General features: G+C 49.2%; 3 protein-coding genes across 5 annotated transcripts; all 3 read left to right on the top strand.

Moving 5' to 3' along the window:
- The first annotated feature begins 981 nt into the window (after positions 1 to 981).
- Positions 982 to 10,087, top strand: VPS33A (VPS33A core subunit of CORVET and HOPS complexes). 2 transcript variants are annotated; one of them, XM_021544618.2, is made up of 13 exons: positions 982 to 1,111; positions 1,672 to 1,737; positions 1,815 to 1,942; positions 2,397 to 2,586; positions 3,351 to 3,467; positions 3,802 to 3,976; positions 4,666 to 4,859; positions 6,412 to 6,538; positions 6,706 to 6,773; positions 7,242 to 7,379; positions 7,756 to 7,893; positions 8,048 to 8,216; positions 8,616 to 10,087. In XM_021544618.2, exons 1-13 carry the CDS (start codon positions 1,010 to 1,012, stop codon positions 8,807 to 8,809), a joined length of 1,806 nt encoding a protein of 601 aa, XP_021400293.2. In that variant the 5' UTR covers positions 982 to 1,009; the 3' UTR covers positions 8,810 to 10,087. The 2 variants fall into 2 exon arrangements, with proteins under 2 accessions (XP_021400293.2, XP_077643377.1); XM_077787251.1 differs by lacking the exons at positions 8,048 to 8,216; positions 8,616 to 10,087 and having other exon boundaries at positions 7,331 to 7,379; positions 7,756 to 7,887.
- A 2,898-nt stretch (positions 10,088 to 12,985) lies between these two features.
- On the top strand, positions 12,986 to 13,305 carry LOC144247221 (uncharacterized). Its single transcript, XM_077787311.1, has one exon. The coding sequence runs from the start codon at positions 12,986 to 12,988 to the stop codon at positions 13,118 to 13,120; it is 135 nt and encodes a 44-aa protein (XP_077643437.1). The 3' UTR covers positions 13,121 to 13,305.
- A 1,662-nt stretch (positions 13,306 to 14,967) lies between these two features.
- DIABLO (diablo IAP-binding mitochondrial protein) lies at positions 14,968 to 18,836 on the top strand. 2 transcript variants are annotated; one of them, XM_021544603.2, is made up of 6 exons: positions 14,968 to 15,066; positions 15,698 to 15,812; positions 16,021 to 16,152; positions 17,013 to 17,123; positions 17,231 to 17,327; positions 18,218 to 18,836. In XM_021544603.2, exons 1-6 carry the CDS (start codon positions 15,020 to 15,022, stop codon positions 18,424 to 18,426), a joined length of 711 nt encoding a protein of 236 aa, XP_021400278.1. In that variant the 5' UTR covers positions 14,968 to 15,019; the 3' UTR covers positions 18,427 to 18,836. The 2 variants fall into 2 exon arrangements, with proteins under 2 accessions (XP_021400278.1, XP_021400279.1); XM_021544604.2 differs by having other exon boundaries at positions 16,024 to 16,152.
- Positions 18,837 to 20,229: the final 1,393 nt, after the last annotated feature.

A 20,229-nucleotide genomic window follows, 5' to 3' on the forward strand; every position in this document is an offset into this window, starting at 1 on the left:
ACCTTAAAAATATGCTGTTAATTTTCATATTTGCACTAAACCATTTTAAGGCTGAATTTGTACATTTAGATTTTTAAGCTTTTTTTTGACACTGGACTGAGTTGATAAATATTTCATCTTTATTTTCATTTACTCCTTTGATTGCGATGTTGCTCGGTGCCGTGAGCTCTGGGTTGTGGTTTGGTGTGAAATGTGGAAATGATGCAGGTAAGGAGCTGCTGGGGGTTTTTGGAAACCTGTATTCTGTGCACACCTGTGCACACCTGAAACAGTCAGTGGGCCATCCCTGTTTTGCATTCTTTGAGCTTCTATATAGTGAGTGTGGTGTGTGTGTATATATGCATATATATAATAAAGTTATATTTTGGAAAAAAAAGTGTTGTCTCTTCTGCATTTCTGTTCAGAGTGTGAGGGGCTCTGTGCCAGGGGCTGCACTGTAAATCACAGAATCCATCAGCTGGGAAGAGACCTCTGCGATCACCAAGTGTGTGACTGAGCACCACCTTGTGAACATGACAAGTACTGCTCGGGGAACTACCGAGTGCCACGACCAGTCCTTACTTAAATCGGGGACAGTGACTCCACTGCCTCCCTGGCTGGTTTTTAATCACGCTTTCAGTGAAGGTTCTCCTGATGTCCAACCTGAGCCTCTTCTGCAGCTTTAGGCCATTTCCTGTCCCTTTCCCTGGAGCACAGCCCGACCCCCCGGCTGTCCCCTCCTGGCAGGAGCTGTGCAGAGCCAAAGCGACCCCTGCGCCTCCTTTGCTCCAGGCTGAGCCCCCTCAGCTCCCTCAGCCCCTCCAGGTGCTCCAGCCCCTCACTGTCCTTCCTGAACGCAGGGCCCAGAGCTGTACACGGTGTGGCCTCAGCGCAGGGGGGAGGCAGCTCCCGGCGCAGCCCGGAGCCAGTGGCCGCACACATGACACACACATGACGCACACATGACGCTCACATGACGCTCACGGCTCGGTGCGGCTGCGCGGCCCCGCCCCGCGGCCCCTCTGCGGCCATGGCGGCGCACCTGAGCTCGGGCCGGGTGAACCTGACGGCGCTGCGCGAGGCGGGGCGGCGCGAGCTGCGCGAGTTCCTGGACAAGTGCGCGGGCTCCAAGGTGGGCACGGCGGGGCGGGCCGGGCTGAGCTGAGCTGAGCTGAGCTGAGCTGTGGTGAGCTGTGCTGTGCTGAGCTGTGCTGTGCTGAGCTGTGCTGAGCTGTGCTGAGCTGTGCTGTGCTGAGCTGTGCTGTGCTGAGCTGTGCTGAGCTGAGCTGTGCTGTGCTGTGCTGTGCTGAGCTGAGCTGTGCTGTGTTGTGCTGTGCTGAGCTGAGCTGTGCTGTGTTGTGCTGTGCTGAGCTGAGCTGTGCTGTGCTGTGCTGAGCTGAGCTGAGCTGTGCTGTGCTGAGCTGTGCTGAGCTGAGCTGAGCTGTGTTGTGCTGTGCTGAGCTGAGCTGTGTTGTGCTGTGCTGAGCTGTGCTGAGCTGAGCTGTGCTGTGCTGTGCTGAGCTGTGCTGAGCTGAGCTGAGCTGAGCTGAGCTGTGCTGAGCTGAGCTGTGCTGTGCTGTGCTGTGCTGAGCTGAGCTGAGCTGTGCTGAGCTGAGCTGTGCTGAGCTGAGCTGTGCTGTGCTGAGCTGAGCTGTGCTGTGGCCGCTCTGATGCCGCCGTCCGTTCCCGCAGGCCATTGTGTGGGACGAGTACCTGACCGGCCCCTTCGGGCTCATCGCGCAGTACTCGCTGCTCAAGGTAAGCGCCGCGGGCCGGGGGCGGGCGGCCGGGCCCCGGCGCTGCCGCGCTCTGCTGACGGCCGTGCCTCCGCGCAGGAGCATGAGGTGGAGAAGATGTTCACGCTCAAGCCGGGCCGGCTGCCCCCGGCTGACGTCAAGAACATCATCTTCTTCGTCAGGCCCAAGCTGGAGCTGATGGACATCATCACGGACAACGTGCTCAGGTACCGCGGGGAGGCCGCTGTCAGGAGGGCACAGGTGTGGCCCGAATCACCGTGTGGTTTGTTACACCTGTGCAGGGAACGAGGCGCGATCTGCAAACACCGAACTGCAGCACAGCCACTCTGTGGCCCGCACCTTGGGCACGGGGGTTTCACCTTGGCTGCGATGCACAGAGTGCGTTCCTCCCTGCGAGGACTTGCACTCCTTCTAATTCGCTGGAATGAGTCATGCTTGGATTGCTGCGCCTTTTGGGAGCTGCAGGGCAGCCACGTCCCCCTGCCCTGGTGGCAGGGCTGTGGCTGCACAAGGCTGAACGCCGGCACTCAAAATCCAGGAGTCGGCAATAACCCAGTGCAGCATTCCTGTTGTGTGAACCCAGTGCCCCCTGCCCGTGGTGTGTGCTGCTCCGGGTGCGGTGAGTGACCGAGTGCTCTGCTCCTGCCGTGACTTTTGCAGGGAGGACAGAGGCCGCTCTCCGCAGAGGGATTTCCACATCCTGTTCGTGCCGCGCCGCAGCCTCCTCTGCGAGCAGTGGCTGAAGGAGCAGGGCGTGCTGGGCTCCTTCATCCACCGCGAGCAGTACAGCCTGGACCTGATCCCCTTCGACGGAGACCTGCTCTCCATGGAGTCTGAGAGCGCCTTCAAGGTGTGCACATGCCTCGAGGAAAAGCAGAAAGTGTTTTTGTGCTGGATGCTGGTGCTGGTGCAGCAGCCCTCAGAGGGTCTGTGAGTGACCTGCACAAGGAAAGGCCTTGCAGAGCAAACCTGGCTTGATCCTGAAGCCCGAACTTCCCTGTGTGTTTTCATACTAAATGCTGAAGAGTCACTACACTGAGCTGCACCCCAGTTCCTCCAGCTTCAGCTGCTGGTGTTACTGTCACAAATGGAGCATTCCTGAGGCTCACTTGTCACAAGGAGCCAGCATGGTTTGTGTTCCTGCACAGCCAGGGAGCCATGTGTGATGGTTCTCACTGCACTGAGCAGTAACAGCCGTCACATCCCAGCTGCATGTCCTGCACTCCTAGAGTGCTGCATCCATGGACAGAACAGTTTGGGAGCTTCTTGGCCCTCTCTGTCCTATGTGTAGCCCACAGGATGAGTCAGGGCTTGTAGCTGTAATGAGGTGTTGGGTGCTCACATTGGTCTAATTAGCAGGAGAGATTCCTTCCAGTCACTTTCTTTTACTCCATCAAACTGGATTTGTGTCCAGAGTTCAAAAATACTAGAGTCTAGTCATCAAAAAAATGATTTGAGGTAGTGACAGCACAGGTAATAAGGTCCATATATGCCAACAGCCACAGTTTGTCCCCAGCCTGTGTCTCCTCTGAACTGTTCACATAGTCCCTGCTGTGCTGTGGAGGCAGCTGTATTGGATTGACACCTCCCATCAGAATCCCTCTTGTTCTTTAGGAATGTTACCTGGAGAGTGACCAGACCAGTCTGTACCATGCAGCAAAGGGGCTGATGACACTGCAGGCTCTCTACGGAACCATCCCGCAGATCTTTGGGAAGGGCGACTGTGCTCGGGTGAGGCTGAACGAATGGATGTTCTTTGGAACTGCCTTAAGGAGTGTTTGGTTAAATGCACCTCTAGGTTTTATTAATCCAGCCACGACACATGCACATCCTTTTTGCTTCTCTCTGATCAACCTGTGGTTTAATTGGTATTTTTGTGGTGAGGGAGCAGCTTGAGATGAATGCAGTGTTTTGGACATCGCTGTCTTGCTGAGCTGCAGAGAGCAGCAGAGAAGGACTTTTGTTTTTTCAGTCTTGTCCTGCCCCATCCATCAGCCAGTCTGTACCTCCTGCCATCCCCTTCCTTTCCCAGCACCCTGACCAGAGCGACGCGATTTCCTTGCAGCACGTGGCCAACATGATGATCAGGATGAAGCGTGAGTTCCCTGGGAGCCAGAATTCCATATTTCCTGTCTTTGATACCCTCCTGCTGCTGGACCGCAACGTGGACCTGCTGACCCCGCTGGCCACGCAGCTGACGTACGAGGGGCTGATTGACGAGATCTACGGCATCCAGAACAGTGAGTCCTGTGGGGAAGGGATGTGTTTCCCGTGTCCTGGGGCAGCTGCAGTGTGTTGGGTGGGTTTGTGCTTCACTAAATGTGCTGTGGGAGCAGCTCAGCTGAGATCAATGTGGGGTTTGTTCAGTCCCGAGCTGGAGCCCATCAAGATCCACTCTGGCTCTTTTTGCCTGGGAAGGGGAGCCAAGTACAGTCTGTGGTTACTGAAGGGCATCTTTTGGGAGCAGGCACAGTGACACACCAGGGAGTGTGTGAGTGGGAATGTTAGTGTGTGCCTTCAGCATTCATCCTGCCTGGATCACGTGCCACACTGAGGGGACAGGGACAGTTTGTGAAATGCCATTTTCAGAACGCTGTCCTGCTCATCAGGGGGTAAGAGGAATCCAGAGAGGCATTTATAGGCTGTAATCCCTCCTGCTGGGCTGGACTGGCTGCTGGGCTGCCTCCAAGCCTCTCTGAAAGCAGGGCAGCTGGCACTTGGGTTCTGATGTTTGTGTAGGTCCCTGGCTGAGTGCAGTGACCTCCTTCATTAACACACAGGCACTGAGTGGTTTGAGTGTTAATATTGCTTTGCTACTCAGAGCTGTTTCCAGCTCACATTTCCAGGACACATTTCCACAGCCTGCTGATCGTAACTTCTGCTGATGAAGTTCCAGTCCTTACAAGGGTTATTTCTCTTCATTTGGTAGCTTATGTGAAACTCCCTCCTGAGAAGTTTGCCCCGAAGAAGCAGGGGGAGGGTGGGAAAGATCTCCCCACAGAACCCAAGAAGCTCCAGCTGAACTCTGCAGAAGAGCTTTATGCCGAAATCCGAGACAAGAACTTCAATGCTGTGGGGTCAGTGCTGAGCAAGAAAGCCAAGATCATCTCAGCAGCCTTTGAGGTGAGGCCTGTGTCCAACAATCCATCAGATAATTCACTCCGTGTTTCTGTTCACCTGCTCTGGGATGAGGTCAGCTCCACTTGGACTGTTCTGAGTAGGTGTTGGTCAAATCACCTTTTAAGAAGCCTGCAGTAACGTGGATCCTTATTTCTGCCCACACCTCTGTTCTGGGGCTTTCCTTTTGCTGAGCTTGCCTAAGCCAGGCTTGTGCTGTGTGAGCCCATAGATTCCACAACAGGAATTGCTCTCTTCAGTCTGCAAGAGGCAGGTGCTGCTTTCTTCTGCAAGAAGCCAAAGGTGATTTTTAGTATGCTGATCAATTCCACTTGGCTGCTCTTGTTACCTGTTAATTGAAAGGTCCTTTTGCCTTCAGGAAAAGGAGAAAGACAAAGCTTTAAGCAATAAACCACCAGAATGTTCTTTCACAGAGTATTATGGCTGGCATTAAAAACAACAGAAATGTGCAAAAGACAGTTGTCATGCAGGAGGTTTGAACTGTAAATACATGCTTGTGTGTCATCTCAGACAAATCTGGAGAGCTGTGTGGAGCACATTTGTGGTTTTGTTGAAAACATCCTGTTGATGATTCATAAACTGAGATCCCATATCTTATTTTTCTGACCTCATGGGGACTCTCAAGAGAACTTGTTTCACTCTTTGTATTTCCTTGGTGGGGCTTTTTTAGCCTCTTAACCTCTGCCACATGTGAGACAAGGTAGTGGTACCTTAACTGAAACATTGAGTGCTCAGCCTCATTTCCCAGTGCAGCTCTGCTTCTGCACTATTAGTGCTGGAGGTGCTAAAGATGGATTGTTCATAGTGCTTGTTAAAAAAAGAGAATTCTAAGAAATTGTCGGCAGTAATAGGTGATAATGAAACAGCAGCATATTGGCAGCATAGGGTTTCTTCAATCACAGGCTCCATCATGACTCTCCTGCCTGCACTTGCCCATTTAAATCCTTCACAAATGAGTCAAATTATTACTATTTTTATTCCAAGTTGCAGCAAGAGGCAAGTAGCCCAAATGCAGTGCAGACCTCTGGAGCTGAACACTGCATGGTGCTTCAGCACATCCTGCCTCAAAAGCTGGCACGTTGTTGCCACCAAGCAGAGTGAATGGCAGACCCTGCCAGCCCAGTTCCTCAGCACCTTTCACTTCTGCTCCAAGGGTCTCCCTCCCCAGCTCTGACAGCACTGGCCTAGAGCTCCCTGTCAGCCAGCAAAGTAATTCCTCTTTGTGTGAAAAAGGGAGTCTTCCCTGGTAGGGAAACTGAGGAGCAGCTATTGATGGCTGGAGTCAGACAAATGTGGATAAAATGATTTACAGCCCTGGGATAATGGACAATAACAGTCTAATGATGTTGCTGTGTTACTTGCTGCCTCTCTCCATGATCCAGGTGCTATTTCAGGTAATGCTGTGACTTCAGTGTAAGTATCTAAAGCCCTCTGCCTAACTTCTTCCAGGGAGTGCAGTAAAACTTCTTAATCGTAAAATGATCTGTTTGGTGTTACTAACATGAACAAGGCCTAAGCCAAGTGATGCGTTTTTCAGGAAAGGCACCACGCCAAGACTGTTGGAGAGATCAAGCAGTTTGTGTCCCAGCTGCCTCACATGCAGGCAGCAAGGAGCTCACTGGCAAACCACACCTCCATCGCAGAGCTCATCAAAGACATCACCAGTGAGTAGGAATCATTTAAATCCAGCAGGATGCCTGGAAACTTGATGGACATCACTCAGCCTGGCAAAAACTGGCTTTGCTCCATCCAGTGCATCTCTGCTGAAATGCTAAATGTAAAACATAAGCTGTCAGTTGCTCTTGTATTGATTTTCATTCTTTCTCCAAAGCATCTGAAGATTTCTTTGATAATTTAACAGTGGAACAAGAGTTCATGTCTGGAATAGACACAGACAAGGTAAGTAGATAATGGCAATTAGCCTCTCTTACATCTTCAAAAAACATTTTTTAAAATTTGTTTGGGTTTTTTGTTTTGTTTTGTTGGTTTTTTTTGAGAGAGGAAACATCTGATCTAGATGATGTCCAGTGAAATGGATCTCTGAGTTACCTATCACTGCTGTGCACAGCTGGGGTGCTTGGCCTGTTCAGGGGCACCCCATGCTCTGAGATATCAGTGGAACACAGAAGATGGTTAATAAGAATTTTTCAGTGCAAAGTCTGGCTACTGAGTGAGGGACTGCTCTAGGAGAGCCCAGGTGGAGCCAGTGCTGAGTCACTGTTTTACAGATGGTCCTGAGCTGCCTGCAGAGCAGCTGCTCTTCTTTCTTGCTCCTTTGGTGAACCAGGCAAACCAGATCTTTCTTTCCAGGTCTGATGGACACCCTAACAATTCCTTAAATAATTGCTTATGTATTTTATTTAATAGGTTAACAATTATATTGAAGACTGCATTGCTCAGAAACATCCATTAATCAAGATCTTGCGTCTCGTTTGTTTGCAATCCGTGTGCAATAGTGGGCTGAAACAGAAGGTTCTGGATCATTACAAAAGAGAGATTCTCCAGGTTAGGCTCTAACATTTGGAGGAATAAATTCCTGAGAAAATCTACATCAAATCTTCAGCTGTACACTTCAATTCTAGACAGACACATCTTACAACCAAATAATGTGCACAGAGAGAGCAGTAGGTTTCTTTTTGATTAGATACTTGGGAGGTACTTTTGTGTGTTACAACATGTAGATACAGAGGTTTATATCACTTTTTACTAATATTATTTAAACACTCTAAATTGGATATGCTCTAAAGAGATCTTAACCAAAAAGCTTTTTTTAAGCAAACATCTTTTTTAAACAAATATCTTTGCTTCTTTTTTTTTCTGTTTTAAACACTGGTCACGGGTTATTGCCATGGTAATTAAAGGTGACTTCTTCATATTACAGACTTATGGCTATGAACATCTATTGACCTTAAACAACTTGGAAAAAGCTGGGCTCCTGAAACCCCAGACAGGTGGCAGGAATAACTACCCAACGATCAGGAAAACGCTGCGCCTGTGGATGGATGATGTTAATGAGCAGGTAAAGAGGCACCTCAGCAGCACACATTACCTCTCATTACAGAATTACATGCAGGAAAACCTTTTTTATTCAGTGTTAGTGTTTTCTTTGAGGCTGTTTTGCAGCAGGAGGTGGCACTGACGTGCTGTCCCCTCCCTGTCTCTGTGTCCCCCAGAACCCCAATGACATCTCGTACGTGTACAGCGGCTACGCCCCGCTGAGCGTGCGCCTGGCCCAGCTGCTGGCCCGGCCGGGCTGGCGCAGCATCGAGGAGGTTTTGAAGATGCTGCCAGGGCCCCATTTCGAGGAGAGGCAGCAGCTCCCTACTGGCCTGCAGAAAAAGCGTAAGTTTGGGTTTGTTTTTCTGTGGTTTACAGGAAAATACGTCTGTGAGCAGGGAGTGAGGCAAACTGAAATCAGGGCAGGTAGAAACCAGGTCTCTGTGTCATCCCCTGTCCCACAGTAGTGTTAGATTGACCTAATCCTCCTTTGACAAAAGGTTTAATTCTCATCAGAGTACTAAAAGAAACCCTAAACTTACACTGTGATTTTAATAAGTAAGAAGAGGGTCAGGATCACTCTCAAACAGAAATACATCCTGTAGCAACCCCAGAGCTGGAGCAGGCTGTGGATTTCTGTGTCCAAATCTCTAATTCAGGTCATTTGAGTTTGACTGACAGTTGATGCAGGGGAGCTGTAAAAATCAAACCAAGCCAACCTGGACCTTTTTTGTGAACCCACAGGTCAGCACGGTGAGAACAGAGTGACCCTGGTGTTCTTCCTGGGCGGGGTCACGTACGCAGAAATCGCCGCGCTGAGATTCCTGTCCCAGATGGAGGATGGAGGCACAGAGTACATCATTGCCACTACAAAACTGATCAACGGGACAACCTGGATCAAATCCTTGATGGAGAAACTGGAGCCTGCCCCTTTCTAGGGAGTGGGGTGAGACACAGCAAGTGTGAGAGGGCCTGTGTAACACAGGCACGTCAGCTGGCGCAGCTGCTCTGTTGGAGAAACATGGCAGTGAAGGAAGCTCTTTGGGACCAGCTCGTGAGCAGTTACCCTCATCCCTTCTGCACTTGTGTTCCAGGTGTCTGTGGAACATCCCAGCAGACAAGCAGGTTTGGAAGGCACTAAGGATAAACAGTGGGAAAGAGAGAGATGCCTGCTCATGGTCTGACCTGGCAGCCAAGGGCTGTGGCAGCAGGAATGGGCCCTGGTCCCTGTCTTTGGCAAATTGCTTCTTTTTTTCTTTCAGTTTAGCTTTGGTGGGAGATGTGATTTCTGCTTTTTACCCCCCTAAGGTGCTGAGGAGGCAGGATGTTCTCTATTCCTGACTTCATACCACTATTCCCAGACTGTTTGTCTCTCTCTGGTGCCTGATACATTCCATGGATGCATTGGATGTGTCAGTCAGAGATCTGTACACAGCTATACCTGTGATCCTTGAGCCTTTTACTTCACTTGTCCCCTGAAGGTATCGCTGTGAGGTGACTTCTTTGTCCTAGGTACACCCACCTGAGTCTGGAAAGCTCCTCCAGAGTATGAATGACATCAGTGTGTCCTGAGTTTATGGCTGAAGACACACAAACACTCCCTGTGTGGGGGCCAAAAATAGCAAGAGCAGGGACTCAGTAAACAGTGGGTTTAAAACAGACACTTTTTTCACCCCCTGTTCATGTTATAAACTGTGGGAGTTGCTGTCACAAGCTGTTGTAGAGCTCAAACTTGTAAAATGGAATTTTCCATGGGCTTGGTGGCTGGGCTCTGGGCATGCAAGAGGCAGCTCCTGGCTGCAGAGGGGAAGGCAGAGCAGGGTCCTTGCTGGTGCCTGTGCTGGGCTGGGCACTGTTGGTATCCTCACAGCCACTGGGGACTCTTCCACACTGCAGTTCACTCTTAAAAAAGCCCACTCCTCACCTTAAATCACTCTCTTAGCAAACAGTTCTGCATTAGTTATCGTGTATAGTATGTCCCAGTAAATCCCTCCGTTTTTCTAAGTTGTCACAGTTGTGACTGTGGGTTTTGGTCTGTTTTACTTTTTAAGACTGAGGTCTGCCAAGTCAGACCCTGCATGGAGCCCCTCTGTTTAACTCCAGCTGGCTTATTAGAATAAAATAAAATAAAGATGTATTTAATCTTTTTTTGGAAGTGTTTGCGCTCTCTCTTTCTCTAGAATACAAAAATAAAATAAAGCCCTGCACTGTGATAATTGTGTCCTTGTCTCCCTGTCCCAGGATAACTGAAAAACTGAGTAACTTAAGTTGAAACTATTTTTCTAACACCTAGGTGTTTTTTTAATTAAGGCTCATGCAAAATTTCATTCTGTTCTGCCACGTGTAATACTACATTAGAAGTAGAATTTATGAACTTTTGAAGAAAAATAAAATTTCAGTCAGTGGAGATTTTCTATTTCAGGTGGGAAGGCAACCTGTAGACAGACTTAATAAAAAACATGCTGCAACCTCAGTGATGCAAGAAGAGCAAACATGGATTGTTTGCAAGTTCCATTTAAAGTAGGTAATTTCAGAGTATTTAAGAGAAAAACTGAATTAGGTTTGTATCAAAAATTAGATGTTACTGTGCAGAGAAAAAGAACAAATTGACTCAGAGCAATGGTGTCTCTTTGGGTTGGCCTTGAAGGGTCTCTGTAGTATCCCAGTTTCCAGATTTTTTTTTTTTTTTTTAAATTAAATCTTAACAGTTGAACTAACCTCAAGGAAATACTGACCAGGCTGGTTTCTGAGCTACACCGCAGGGGAATAAAGGAAAACACAAAGTGGCCAGCAGTCAGTAACACTACAGCCAAAATTTTTTTTATTAAGAGTTTACACCAGACACTTGGTAAACTCTGAATTAATCACCAACGTTGCAGCTTATTTTTTTGCAGCCTACACGAGAACCATGTAACCACTGCACCCAGACAAAGCCTCTTCCTGGAACTATTCAACAACAAAATAAAAACCATCCTGACGCTGATCAATTCCCTGGAGGAGCAATTACTATTTAACAGGCTTCCTGAGCAGCTGATGATGTTCTGCTTCTGTCCAAGGCCCTGCTGACCATGCGGGTAATAATTTGATAACATGAGAACCTAATTAAATTAAGGGACCATTTTCTACATCATAATATCTTTGTAGGTAAGAGATTTGATTTGCAGTACATAATCTTCCTTCTCTGCTGTCTACATTACTAAAAAAAAATAAATAAAATATTACCCAACATCTACCCCAAAAGACTTTCACTTTTCATACATTATCAGAAGCAGTTTTGCTAAGAATAAACATAGAGCCTGGCTCTCTCCTCCCCTCACTGCAAAGGAGCTGCATCATTTGAGCTCTGAAAGGTCGGGATGACTCCTTGGAAAGGAGGCTAAGGGTGACACTACAGCAGTGATTAGGCTGCCTTCAGCTTTCACCGACTTTTGGTAAAAGATCCTGGCTCAGCCTGCACAGTCCCACCCTGGGGATGAGCCCCAGCTGTGTGTGAACATCCTCCTCCCCGAGTGGCTCACAGAGCACAGGGCGCTCAGGGAACAGAGCAAGAGGCACTGCAGCCTTCGAGATAACGGAATAAAACGTTTTGTTAGAGGCAAACCCCCACATCTCAACAAATGCAGGTTTTGATCTGGTGACTCCAAGCCCTGGCACTGGAACTCTGGAAATGCTGTTACCAAAAGCCCCCAGGGGAAGGGGAGCGTTTGGCTGCTCCGAGCACCACGAGCACCACGGCGCTGTCGGATCATAACCGGTGCTGACCACACCTAGAGCTCAGTCCTCGTGTGGGCTGCACACACTCACACACACTCTCTGCTCCTGCTCCCGGACCACGGCGGGATCAGCACCGGCACAAACCCCTGCACAAGGGACAGCTGCACAACAGAACTAGGGAGAAACACGAACTTGCCGAAGCAGAGCCCCTCATCTGCCTGGGTAAGCAGTTTATTTCTTTATCAGCATCTTTCTAGATAACCAGAAATGTCGCATAACCTATGGACAGAAATCTGTAATGCTCTGAACAACAGAGAAGCCACAGCTGGTTTAAAAATGCTGTAACTCCTGTACTGTATACATGTGCCTGAGCTTGGAATGGAGTGGCTGAACTCGTTAAACAACACCAAAAAGTGAATTCCTTATCATAAGACCTCTTTAAAAAACATTCTTATCAGCAGGACAGGAATTGAGTTCGGTTTAGCTGGCTTTAGGCTGTTCAGAAGGGAAACAATCCTTCTGGGTTGGTTTTTATCCTAAGTCTGATTTTAAACTCCCTTTCGTGCTTGACTAAGAGCGTCAATATTGTTGATCAGGCACAGTTACGATCAAAATTTAAAAGAACACGTAGATTGAAGAGATAATAGAATTTTTTAGGTGGGTTTTCACAGCTTCAAATCTAAGAAGCCAGTGACTTCAGGGGAAAAGTTCAGATTTAATTTAAACTAACAAATGAGCAATCACTTCCAGAGCAATGCGTACCCATGACTATACAATACTGCTAGAAGATGAATTCTAAGGTATCTTATCCCATGTCTCCCGTTTAATGGTTATTTTTAACGCAAGATATAAATATTTGCCTGTGCAAACTTGTATTTAAGCCTCAGTTTTCATCATTCTTAAACAAAAGGCTCAGTTTGTGCCAGTACCTCCATTAGATGCAATTACAGAATTAAATATTAATGGTGGCTTCCTTGGAGGAATTGACCACTTTGATCAGAACACGCTGTTGGTAATGCACCATCAGCGGCCACTCTGCTCCTGGCACTTCCTGGACACACAGCCACAGCCCCAGGGGAGAGATTCCAGGAGCCAGCTGGACTCTCTAACAGCCCCCAGCCTCACCCTCTGGGAGGGTGCCCACTGCCTGTGTCTGTATTTCCACCTGCTTCCTTACCAGTCCTGATCTGGCGACTTTGATCAGATCCCAAACACTCTTCCAACACCTCGGCAAGGCTCTGAACAGGCCCACACCAGTCGCTAACAACCTTCCAGGTGGTTATCAACAGGATTCCTCCCCATGGCAGGGTGGTGTCCCTGCTGTGAAGACTCACCTTGTTCCTCTGCTTCCAGGCCAGGGAGGAGCAGGGAGCAGCCAGCCCCAGGGAGCCGGGAGAGCCATGCCGGACTCCTTCGCCATCCACTTCCTCAAGGTGCTGCGGGAGCTGCTGGCCTTTGTGCTGTTCAGCTACACGGTGCTGCTCGGGGCGCTGCTGCTGGCCGGCTGGACCACCTACTTCCTGGTGCTCAAATGAGGGCTCTGCCCCTGCTCCAGCTCCCGCGGCCTTTCCAGAGGCACCCGGCTCCACAGCACAGCTCCACACACGGGATGGAGGCCCCTTCCCCCTGCGCCAAACCTGCAAGAGTTCTGTGCTCTTGCTGCCTCGCCGCAGTCTTGTTTTCCTATGTAAAAACAATAAAGGTTAAAAGAGAAAAGGTATCCCTGTGCATGCAGTTTACAGATCCTTGTGGCTCTCGCAGTTCTTTGTCTCCTGGACGTTTGTTTCTGTTCTCTGAACTATTTAAAAGCCTCCCAGCAGTTTTCTCCTGAGATTCCCACTCTGCCGAGTGCAGCACAGGGGATGGCAGGGATGCAGCACCGCTCCAACATCTCAACAAACAAGTCCTGCCTTGTCCTGCTCTGCCTCATTAAGGGTGTGAAGGCAGACACACAGAAATTACTTGTAATTTGCTTTAGAAGTCCTAGAAAAAGACATTTTCAGATCAGCACAAGGTTCCCCTCTTCCTTCAGTTTTATGAGGTACAGAGTTGTTACCTGGTGCTCTCAGGCGTGCCAAGCTCTGGAACAAATGTTTAAAGCATGGAGTTAGATGGAGACTGTGTGATTCAGCACAGCCTCAGTAAAGTAACCTGTGCTGACAGAGTCTCTGAAAACAGGAGAGAGAACAGGGATTCCTGCTATAACTAGAAAGAATAGATTTAATTGATCAAGGCCATTTTGTGTGGAATTGCACAGGAAACCTTTGGTGGAGAAGGTGGAGATTATCACTAGTATGGAACTACCCAAAATCAAAGCAGCATTGTGTACTTTAGAACAATAAAGATGAATTAAACCATGGCCGTGATAAGCACTGGTGTCTCTGAGTTGGTGGTCATGATCTGTCCCTGATGGAACTCCCTTTGGAAGTTTGTTTTTTCAGTTTCTTCCTTATCTTGGGGGTTCTACCCAATATCCTCATGACCCGTAAGTTCCACATTCCTTTTGTCCAAATCCTTCTTCCCAAGCTTTGTTCACCTTTCCCAGAGCTAATGACACTAAAACACATCAAGCCCTTATCAAGGCAATTCCACCACCAAGTAATTTCATTTTCTAACACCTGGACATCACTCAAAGCTTGTTGGCTACTCCGTTTCACGGATTAAATATTGTTTATCAGGCTTGAAAGCTACAAAACCAAACCCCAAAGAACAGTCCATTCTTAGAGAATTTTTAGAATTGCTACATTCCACATTTTGTAACAATTAGACAAGACCCTGTTTTGTAACCTCATTCCCAGCAGCTGGGCAAATTGTTGCCTATTTCTGACCCGTGCGATGTTGGACATCCCGGCGGAACACAGAGGAGTGTCGGGGGTGCTCCGCAGGGTTGTGAGTGCGGAGGGGCCGCGGGGACATCGCTGGGGACATCGCTGGGGACATCCTTGGGAACACCCCTGAGGACATCCCTCAGAACATCCCTGGAACATCGCTGGGGACATCCTTGGGGACATCGCTGGGGACATCCTTGGGGACATCCCTGGGGACATCCTTGGGGACATCCTTGGGGACACCCCTGAGGACATCCCTCTCAACATCCCTGGGACATCGCTGGGGACATCCTTGGGGACATCCTTGGGGACATCCCTGGGACATCCCTCAGAACATCCCTGGGACATCACTGGGGACATCCTTGGGAACACCCCTGAGGACATCCCTCAGAACATCCCTGGGACATCCCTGGGACATCCTTGGGGACACCCCTGGCACGCCCCCGTCACGTCTCTCGCTCCGTCCCCCTCACGTTCCCGCCGCTGCCCTCACGGCGCGGCGCGCGCCCCGCCCGCGCTCTGCGCACGCGCCGCGCCCACTCACCCGCGCGCCCCGGCGCGGTCGCGCCCACATGACGTCACTTCCCGCGCGCCGGGCGGGCCAAGATGGCGGCGGGCGGGCGGTGGCTGCGGAGCTGCTGCTCCGTGCTCAGGTACCGCGGCGGGCCGGGGGGAGAGGCTGAGGGAGAGGCTCCCCAGCCGCAGGCTGTAGGTTAAAGAGTGCACGGCGTAAAAGAAGGAAAATCCACCCGTTGTTTTCATTAAATTGCTGTAGAACAACAGCGACAACAAAAAGTCTCATTGCTCTGTCCTTCTGTTTTTCCGCTCGGGTATTTCCGTGATAGACCCTGACCCCAGGGCGTTTTCACAGCTTGGGTTGTAAATAAAAGTGGCCACAGAGTCTCAAGTGTTGTTGCGTTGTAACAAACCTGTCATATTTCTCACCTGCATGTACTACACGCCACTTTTAAGCATGTTTTTGAACCTATTTTCCAGTATTATTAACTATCAGCAGTGTGCCCATACCAGCTAATATACATTTTCTCTATGGAAGTACTAAAATTGCACTAGTTACTGTGCTTGCCTTTTCTTGCACTTACGATTAAACAGTAATACAAACTTTGAAACAAACTTACTCATCCACCGTCAGGCAGCTGCATCACAGGAGCCTGGCACAGACAAGTTCCCCTGGAACAGCTGCTGGGTGTTGTTCTCCTCCGTGACCCGTTTCCCACCCCACACTGGGATGTTTCTGCTGCTAAACTTTTACTCTTGCTTTTCCAGACGCAGCTTCCCGGTCCTGGCCGGCGTCCGGCAGCGAGGCCTCGCGGGCGGGAGCGGGCGGTGGCACCAGGCCCTGGGGCTGGGGGTGGCCCTGTGCGCTGTCCCCGTCGTGGAGGTACCCCCAGCACCCCTCCTTGTCACCCAAACCTCCCTGCTTGTCCTGGTTCTCTCCTGGGAGAGCTTGGCTGTGCAGCCTCGCAGCCGGGCTCTTCCTCACCTCTGTGTTTGAGTGGCGTCCGTGGGGAAGGCGATGGCGAGGTCCCACGAGGTCACAGGAGGTCCCACGAGGTCCCATGAGGTCACAGGGGTGTCTTGTGTTGCAGCAGCAGAGCTCGGGGTCCCTCAGCAACGACGCCCTGATCAGAAGAGCCGTGTCCCTGGTGACAGACAGCACGGCCACGCTGCTCTCCCAGACCACCTACGCGCTGATCGAGGCGCTCACCGAGTACACCAAGGTGAGCCCAGGGGCCTCACGCCTGGCACTGCTGCTCTGGCACTAGCTACACCTCTTAAACCATGCTCAAAAGGGGCTTTTGAAAAATTAATTTAATCCAGGAGGTGAGGGGGGTTGAAGATGTCAGGTCTCTCGGGTGCCATGTTCTACACCAAATGTGGAAGTTACTTTTAGCTTTGTGAAATTGTTGCTTTGGGGTTAAAATTAGACAACCCCAGAATGGTTTGGGGTTGGAAGGACCTTAAATCTTATCCAGTCCCATGAGCAGGGGTACCTTTCACTATCCCAGTTTGCTCCAAGCCCTGTCCAGGCTGGCCTTGGACACTTCCAGGGATGAGGAAGCAACAGGTTCTCTGGGCAGCCTGTGCCAGAGCCTCACCGCCCTCACAGCCAAGAATTTTTCCCTAACATCCCATCCAGCCCTGCCCTCTGTCAGTGTGAATCCATTCCCCTTGTCCTGTCATCTCATGCCCTTTTAAGAAGTCCCTTTTTTTACTTAGGCAAAATAACCCTGGAACTCAGAACTACGACTGAAGAAACTCATAACAATTATTTATATTACCTGTGTACTGAGCTCTCTGTTCTTGGGCATTTTATTGCCCTTCTCAGTCTTTCTAAGGCCATGAACTGAGTTCCATCAGAAGAATGGCATGAGCCATACTTAAGTCTGAAACAAGAAGACACAGTTTTAATTTTGCAAATAGTGCCAATTTGAGTAAAGTACTTGTATTCCAGTGTGCATCCTTGTCAGTACATCAAGTGTATGAAGAGTAATTTTGCTAATTAACACCAGGTAACCCTGAGACAACGCCAGAGCTGTGTAGGCTGTGGTGGTAACTGTGCAAAATGATTCCTTCACAGGCAGTTTATACCCTGGTGTCTCTCTACAAGCAATACTCAAATCTCCTTGGGAAAATGAACTCGGAAGAGGTGGATGCAGTCTGGCAGGTGGTCATAGGAGCCAGAGTGGATGTAAGCAAACAAACCTCCCTCACCATCTGCCTCTCCAGCCCTGCTCTCACAGCTCAGGAGAGCTCTGGGGTGTGTTACACCTTGTTGGTTCTGTCTCCTGCTCCTAGATGACCACCAAGCAGCAGGAGTACCTCAGGCTGGAATCCAGCTGGATGACGGCGCTGCGGCTGTCCGAGATGGCGGCAGAGGCTGCGTATCAGTCGGGTGAGCAGCAGCAGCACCGAGCCTCTGCCCTTTCTCCCTCTCTCAGCACAGCTCAGACACAAATCTGCATTCAGTTAACACAACAACTGACAGCTGGTGCTTGGTTTTTACAGGTGCTGAGCACATACATTCTGCTTTTGGCTGCAAGTTTGTCTGTAGGTGTGTTCTGAGAACTAGGCCTGGAAACTTCACATGTGGTTTAGGTCAAGACTAACCGTGGGCAAAAATGTCTCAGGGAAGAGTTTGGTTATTTTTAAATGCAAGGCTCAAACATGGTCCTGGGAGCCACAGAATCAAGGCTGCCAATGAATCCAAGAGGACTTTCCAGATGGATTTAGTTATATTAAAAAAGGAAAATATACTAATTTTGTTTTTTTCTCCCTGGAGAGATTTGAGAGCCGAGTTATGGACTGGTTTGTAGTAAATGGGCAAAGTTACTGGAGTGGAGAAGGGAGGGAAAGCAGTGAATATACAGAGACACCCTAATTCTCTAAGTGCCTGGAGAAGAGACAGAAATTTGTGGGAGCATGGGCAGAGAATGGTGGGAATTCAGCAGTGCCACAGGTATTCCCACTGCTGTAGGTGGCAGGATGGGACGAGGACTGAAAGGTTCTGGCACACAAGGACTGGGCTGGGCTTAGCTCTCAAACCCACTGGCACAAGCTGATCACTCCTGTCCAACTCCAGCTGTAGCCCACTGGGATGGGAGAATTCAAGGCAGCAGTGGCATCTCAAAGCAGACAAAAAGCTTGAGGTAAATGAACAGTAAATGCATTCATACAGCCCAAGAGCCATCACAACACAGCAAAGCAGATGATAATCCCATCCTTTCCTTAGCTGAAGGGTTGCCCAGTGCTCCTGTAACCCAGAGTGTTGATCCTTCCCTGCAGGTGCAGACCAGGCCTCGGTGACAGCCCGCAGCCACATCCAGGTGGTGAAGTCCCAGGTGCAAGAGGTGCGGCTGCTGTCCCAGAAAGCAGAGACCAAATTAGCTGAAGTTCAGACGGACGAGCTCATAAAAGCCAGAGGAGAGGACTCCTCATTGCCACAGGGTGTTTTAGGAAATGCAGATGATGACCCTTACCTTCGGGAGGACTGAACAAAACTGAACTCTCAGGGTCAATCACAAGTGGAACAGTCCCAAGCTCTGAAGTGTGGGACAGTGTAAAACTGCTGAAATAAGCCTGTGATTCCATTTTTTTTCCCCAAAAAGAGGATTGCTTTACAAATCAAGTATTTGGAAGGCCTCAGATTTGTTTGTAACTTACCTTGTTTGTAATACTTTTGGATTCATTTATTTAAATGTTTATCTATGCAAATGTGAAGACTGTTATCAGGGATGGCCTGGTGGTAATTGTGTCTCTGCTTGGAGGGTCCTGCTGCTCCCTTGGTCTGTTTGTGGGAGCTCATTAGGGATCAGCCAGAGAAGTGTATTTAAAAATCCTTGTTTTTAACCTGTGAGATAAATAATGTCTGTGATGAGATGCTTTATTAAATTCTGCAAAAGCAGCTTGTTGTGGGTGTGTCCATTTGGGGAAGAGAATAGGCCCTGCTTTCTATTTGAACTTAAAAGTTTTCAACCTCTGAGTTGGCAGCTGCACCAAATTACACTGAGCTGCAGTCAGGGGAAATATTTGCTCTGGAGCTGAGAACTTCATGGAGTCACCCAGGCTCTTTGTGCACTTTTTTCCAGCACAGCAACTTATCTCACCCAGAGTCACCTCTGGGGGAGGTTTGATTTTCAATATATTATAGTTATAAACAGAATTGTTTTGGCAACTGCTGTGTACTGTTCTACAAAGCACTGAGCAAAATAGTTTTACATATTTTAATGCTTTCCAGTGCAAGTTTCAGGAAATAATCTTAATTATTTCTTCTGCAAACTTAATGTTTCACTGCAGGATTCAAAACCACAAGTGTCTTACGCTCTGTTCATTTCCTAACTTGACAGCGGGTGTGAAATTTGCTTTGTAGAACAGCATCCACTTGAACTTTATCACTGATGATTGGATCCACATCTGCCAGGTTGTTTAAGAAAACACACATTAATCAAAGGTTTTTCACCACAGATTAGCATCTGATGTATCTGTGTCAAGGGTGGTGTTACTAAATTGAATTGTGCCTGACCAGGAATTTTCTGACCATGGCATAAAAGGTGTCACATTTTGGCTGCCTTTGGAACAAATACAACCTCAGGTGCACAGCACTGTTCATTTATAGATTATGTATAAAAAAGAAAATTAACAAACCATCTTTGCTTGCTCCTCACTAGCTGCTGCTGTATCCAAGGAGGATGCACAGTCTGGAATTCAGCTCATGGTGGGTTGCCTGTGTCTGCTGTGCCAAGCACAGCTTTGGACTTGAGCATTGGGAAAAAAATCTCCTGTGATGAGAGGATTACTTGAGTGGTGGCACAGCTGAGCCCTCAGGAGCCAAATGCAGCCTCAGGTCAACCTTTAACTACAACTGCTCTCCTTTGGTACCTTGTGCAGCTGAAGAACATCTGCCAAGCCCCTGACCCGAGAGCACAAACAAGTTGTGTACCTTTCAGGATGCCACAGTAACTACTCAGATGTTTGCATGGCACTGCCAGGAGCCTGCAAAGCCAGGAAAGTCCCTCTTCCCCTTTCAGAGCCTGCTCCCAGCCCTGCTGTGACCTCACTTCTTGTTTCACTGCACGTACAGCGCTTCCTGCCCGAGAGCTGTTTCCACACGCATCCAGCCCAACGTGACTGGAACCAACCAGTCAGCCCAGCCAAGTCAAAGTGGGGCTGAGGAGCACTAATCACCCCAAAACAGGGCAGAAAAGAGTCCCTCACCTTTGTTAGGCTGTGAGAGCTGCCAGTTGGGGGTTAGCCCACACACCTAAGCCCACAACAGACATGACATCATGCTCTGTGCT

The sequence above is a fragment of the Lonchura striata genome, chromosome 18 (assembly GCF_046129695.1).
Source record: "Lonchura striata isolate bLonStr1 chromosome 18, bLonStr1.mat, whole genome shotgun sequence".
In the NCBI taxonomy this organism is placed as follows: Eukaryota; Metazoa; Chordata; class Aves; order Passeriformes; family Estrildidae; genus Lonchura; species Lonchura striata.

Bases quoted from the DNA above. Each gene is read 5' to 3' on its own strand.
- LOC144247221 (XM_077787311.1), top strand. From the start codon at position 12,986: ATGCCGGACTCCTTCGCCATCCACTTCCTCAAGGTGCTGCGGGAGCTG.
- DIABLO (XM_021544603.2), top strand. From the start codon at position 15,020: ATGGCGGCGGGCGGGCGGTGGCTGCGGAGCTGCTGCTCCGTGCTCAG. The intron at 17,124-17,230 runs GTAAGCAAACAA...TCCTGCTCCTAG, and splicing joins TCATAGGAGCCAGAGTGGAT to ATGACCACCAAGCAGCAGGA. The intron at 17,328-18,217 runs GTGAGCAGCAGC...CCTTCCCTGCAG, and splicing joins AGAGGCTGCGTATCAGTCGG to GTGCAGACCAGGCCTCGGTG.
- VPS33A (XM_021544618.2), top strand. From the start codon at position 1,010: ATGGCGGCGCACCTGAGCTCGGGCCGGGTGAACCTGACGGCGCTGCGC. The intron at 1,112-1,671 runs GTGGGCACGGCG...CCGTTCCCGCAG, and splicing joins ACAAGTGCGCGGGCTCCAAG to GCCATTGTGTGGGACGAGTA. The intron at 1,943-2,396 runs GTACCGCGGGGA...TGACTTTTGCAG, and splicing joins ATCACGGACAACGTGCTCAG to GGAGGACAGAGGCCGCTCTC.